Raw genomic sequence first — 4,248 nt, forward strand, 5'->3', positions numbered from 1 at the left:
CTTTTTTTTCTTTTTGCTTATGTGGTGCTGGGGAATCGAACCCAGGGCCTCATGCATGCAAGGCAAGCGCTCTACCACTGAGCCACCTTCCCAGCCCTCTTTTTTTTTTTTAACCAGTCCTGGGGCTTGAACTCAGGGCCTGGGCACTCTACCACTTGAGCCACAGTGCCACATCTGTCTTTTTCTGTTTATATGGTAAACGTATAAACAGAATTGAACCCAGGGCTCCATGCATGCTAGGCAAGCACTCTACCACTAAGTCACATTCCCAGCTCCCAGATTAATTTTCTAGAGAGCAAGAGGCAGACAGCTCAATCAAGATATCACCCCAGCCAACATACCTCCATCCTGATGCCTCTGCAGTCAGTGTGTAGCTTTCTGAACGCCAGAAATGCAGTGACCAAGATACTAAGACTTTTGGTGTACCAGTTGCTTCATGCACAGGCCCCAAGATGTAGCTCACCTAGTCAATGCCTTGCCCTGACCAGCAGCCCAGAGCTGCAGGGATCCTCTTCTAGACCAACTATCAAGTCTCACACCAGTGTCCTCTCCTCCACTGTACACAGCCCACTCCCAGTTAGTGCCTCATCTCAACGGAAAAAGTAGACTTCATCATCTCTTCACACACACCAGGAATAGAAGCTGGGATAGAAGAAATACTGCCTGAGGTAGCATAACCCAAAGCCAGTGTTTCTCCATCCCCATCCAGCCCACACCCTGCCATTGCTCTCATGGACATGGTACCTGCTGCCACTGGCCTGTGGTAGAGACAGCAAGAAAGTGGACGTAGGAAAGATGCAGCATTTACCTGGGTCATGGGTGTCCAGATGGGAGAGCCTTTGAGGGCAGCTGCACACTGAGGGTTGTGTTTGGGTGCCGCTGACAGTTGCAGTGTTGCCTACAAGCCCTCACTCAGCCCTGGAGGCCGGGCATGAGCACCAGCCTGCCCATACTTCCTCTTTCCTGCCAGCCAGCCCATGGAGGGAGGGGGGGGCTGAGCGCGGTGACCAAGGCAGCCATTCCACTTCCCAGGGAAGCCACTGCCCGGGATTTCCCAGAGCCAAATATCTCTCTGTGTCTTTCTCTGTCTCTGTCTATCTTCCTTCTTTCCTTCCTTCCTTTCTTTCTCTTTCCTTCTTCCCACCTACCCTCCCTCCCTCCTTCCTTCCTTCCTTCCTTCCTTCCTTCCTTCCTTCCTTCCTTCCTTCCTCTTCTTTCTTTCTCTTTCCTTCCTTCTCTCCTTTCTTTTTCTCTCTTTCTTTCTTTCTTTGTCAGTCGTGTTGAACTCTGGGCCTGGGCACTGTCCCTCAGCTCTTCAGCTCAAGGTAAGTGTTCTGTCACTTGAGCCACAGTGCCACTTCTGTTTTCTGGTGGTTTATTGAAGCGTCTCACAGACTTTCCTGCCAGGCTGGCTTTGAATAGCGATCCTCAGATCTCAGCCTCCTGAGTAGCTAGGATTACAGGCATGAGCCATCGACGCCTGGCCCTTCCTTCCTTCCTTCCTTCCTTCCTTCCTTCCTTCCTTCCTTCCTTCCTTCCTTCCTTCTTCTTCCTTCCTTCCTTCCTCCCCTTCCTTCCTTCCTTTTTTTCTTTCTTTCTTTCTTTCTTTCTTTTTCTTTTGTTCTTTTTTCTCTTTCCTTCCTTCCCTCCTCCTACTTTCTCTTTCTTCCTTCCTTCCTTTCTCTTTCTTTCTTTCTTTCTTATATTACCTTTAAGTAGTTGTACATAGGAGTTGCAGTTTATGAATACAGTATATCTTGCTCAATGTCACCTCTTTCAACATTTTCATTCAGCCCTCCTCTCCCAACCCCTTCCTTCACTCTCCTCAGTTTTGTAGGACCTAAGTTGGATTCTTGTCTCAGAAGCCAAATCTTCTTGTTGTTTCTGTTGCTCTCCTGAGGAGCACAGGGTGGGGGAGGCGCACCTGGGGTTCAGCTCCAGGATGGACAGAGACTTGGCAGTGTGGGTGGGTAAGCTGGCCTCAAAGAGCAAGTCTTCACTGAGCATTCCTGGACACCATAGCCTGGACCTCAAGAGACAGCCTTGGGTCACTTACTACATCATTGTGAAGCTCACACACTTTGAAAATGGAAGCTTGGGGCAGGAAAACCAAGTCACCATGCTGTGGAATTAGCTGCTTCTAAGTGAATGAGCAGTCACACAAGGGAACACTAAGGAGCTTTGAATCTGCCTGGAGCCAATGAGTTGTTATTGCTCTCAGTAATAATGATGATAACTTGTTGAGCATCATGGCACACACCTGTAATCCCACCTAATCTGGAGGCAGAGACTGGAGGCTCATGCATTTGAGGCCAGCCCACACAAAGTTAGTGATGTTCTACCTCAAAAACAGAATACAAAGCCAGGCATGCTAGTAGCTCACATCTATAATCCTAACAACTCAAGAGGCTGAGATCTGAGGGTCAAGGTTTAAAGCCATCTTCAGTAGACAAATCCAAGAGACCCTCATCTTCAATTAACCAGCAAAAAGCTAGATGTGGAGATTTGGCTCAAGAGGTAGAGTGCCAGCTGTGTGTGAAAATGCCTAGCAAGTATTCCAGGCTCTGAGTTCAAAATCTAGAATGTCTAGTAAATGTTTTGCATCCTTCGTGGATTTCCCTCATATAAATACTTCTCCAGGGGCTGGGAAGGTGATAGAGTGCTTGCCTTGCATGCATGAGGCCCTTGGTTCGATTCCTCAGCACCACAGAAGCAGAAAAAGACGGAAGTGAGGCTGAGGCTCAAGTGGTAGAGCGCTAGTCAACAGCTGAAGAGTTGAGGGACAGCGCCCAGGCCCAGAGTTCAGGCCCCACAACCGACCAAAAAAAAAAAAAAGAGGGCTGGGAAGGTGACTCAGTGGTAGAGCACTTACCTTGCATGCCTGAGGCCCTGAGTTCGATTCCTCAGCACCACATAAGCAAAAAGAAAAAAGCCGGAAGTGGTGCTGTGGCTCAAGTGGTAGAGCGCTAGCCTTGAGCTGAAGAGCTGAGGGACAGCACCCAGGCCCAGAGTTCAGGCCTCACAACCGGACCCAAAATAAATAAATAAATAAAATTTTAAACCAGAATTTAAAGTAATTTACATGCCATCATTGCAGTATTGACTGAAATTGACTATTACTAATTACCATTCTGTTCTCTTAGTTTAAAGAACTCCCTTTAACATTTCTAGAAACATTTTTAGTGAGGCCAATTTAGAGGTGATGAATTCCCTCAGCTTCTGTTGCTCATGAAAGTCTTTATGTGTTCTCTTCTGAGGCACAGCTTTGCCAGGTAAAGCATTCTTGGTCAGCAGTTTGTTTCAGTGCTTTGGAAATCTTACTTCATTTTTTTTTTTGTTTATGTTTGGCTTAGATGCCCTCTGTGTTCTCTCGTAATTCTCTGAGCTTCCTTAAAACAGTGGTTTTTAATTCTTTTGCATGCAATGAATAGATTTTCATTTCTTTCAAGACTAGACACTGAAGCGCTGTGATGTTCTTTTGGTGATGGATCATATTGCATTGGTTTCTCATGTTTCTGGTAGTCTTGCTTTACTGTCTTAAAAAAAAAGAAAAAGATCCCCAGGGCTTGAACTTGGCCTGGGTGCTATCCCTGAGCCTCTTTGTGCTCAAAGTTAGCATTCTACCACTTTAAGCCATAGTGTCACTTCTGGTTTTCAGGTGATAGAGCCTCACAGAGTTTCCTGCCCAAGCAGGCTTCAAACTGGGGTCCTCAGATCTCAGCCTCCTGAGTAGCTAGGATTATAGTTATTTCTTCTAGTTGTCAGTGTGTGTGTGTGTGTCTGTGTGTGTGTGTCTGTCTGTCTGTGTGTGTTTGGGATCAGAATCAGGGCCTTGAGCTACCTCTACTACTCAGCCAGGATAGAGGATGTGTTTGTGCATGTGTGTGTATGTGCCAATACTGGGGTTTGAACTCAGGGCTTCATACTTTCCCTTAGATTTTTTTTTTGCCTAGGGCTGGCATTGCACCACTTGAATCACACCTCTGCTACTGATTTTTTCCTGGTTAATTGGAGATAAGAGTCTCGTAGACTTTCCTGCCCAGGCAGGCTTCAAACCATGACTCTTAGACATCAGCCTGTTGGAGTAACTAAGATTTCAGGCTTGAGTCACTGGTGCCCACCAGTCCAAAGCTCTCTCAGAACTTCCAAGTGGATTTAGATTTGTCTTCTCTACTCTCCTTGATTTTTTGTTATTTAGGGAGGATTCTTTGTGCTGTATGACTTCTTCTTGATCCTGCAACGCTTGGT

The 4,248-nt window shown here is 46.6% G+C and overlaps 1 protein-coding gene across 1 annotated transcript in view; it reads right to left on the reverse strand.

Annotated features, from left to right (window-relative positions):
• The window catches only part of Scimp (SLP adaptor and CSK interacting membrane protein), a 42,134-nt gene extending 41,222 nt beyond the window's left edge, over nt 1–912 (reverse strand). Inside the window, exon 1 of the mRNA XM_013013229.1 lies at nt 809–912. Within this exon, the coding sequence (XP_012868683.1) occupies nt 809–817 (9 nt within the window). The 5' untranslated portion in view covers nt 818–912. The remainder of the gene's footprint in view (nt 1–808) is intronic.
• Between the last annotated feature and the right edge of the window lie 3,336 nt (nt 913–4,248).

Source organism: Dipodomys ordii, unplaced genomic scaffold, assembly GCF_000151885.1.
Source record: "Dipodomys ordii isolate 6190 unplaced genomic scaffold, Dord_2.0 Scaffold19, whole genome shotgun sequence".
NCBI classification, from domain to species: Eukaryota; Metazoa; Chordata; class Mammalia; order Rodentia; family Heteromyidae; genus Dipodomys; species Dipodomys ordii.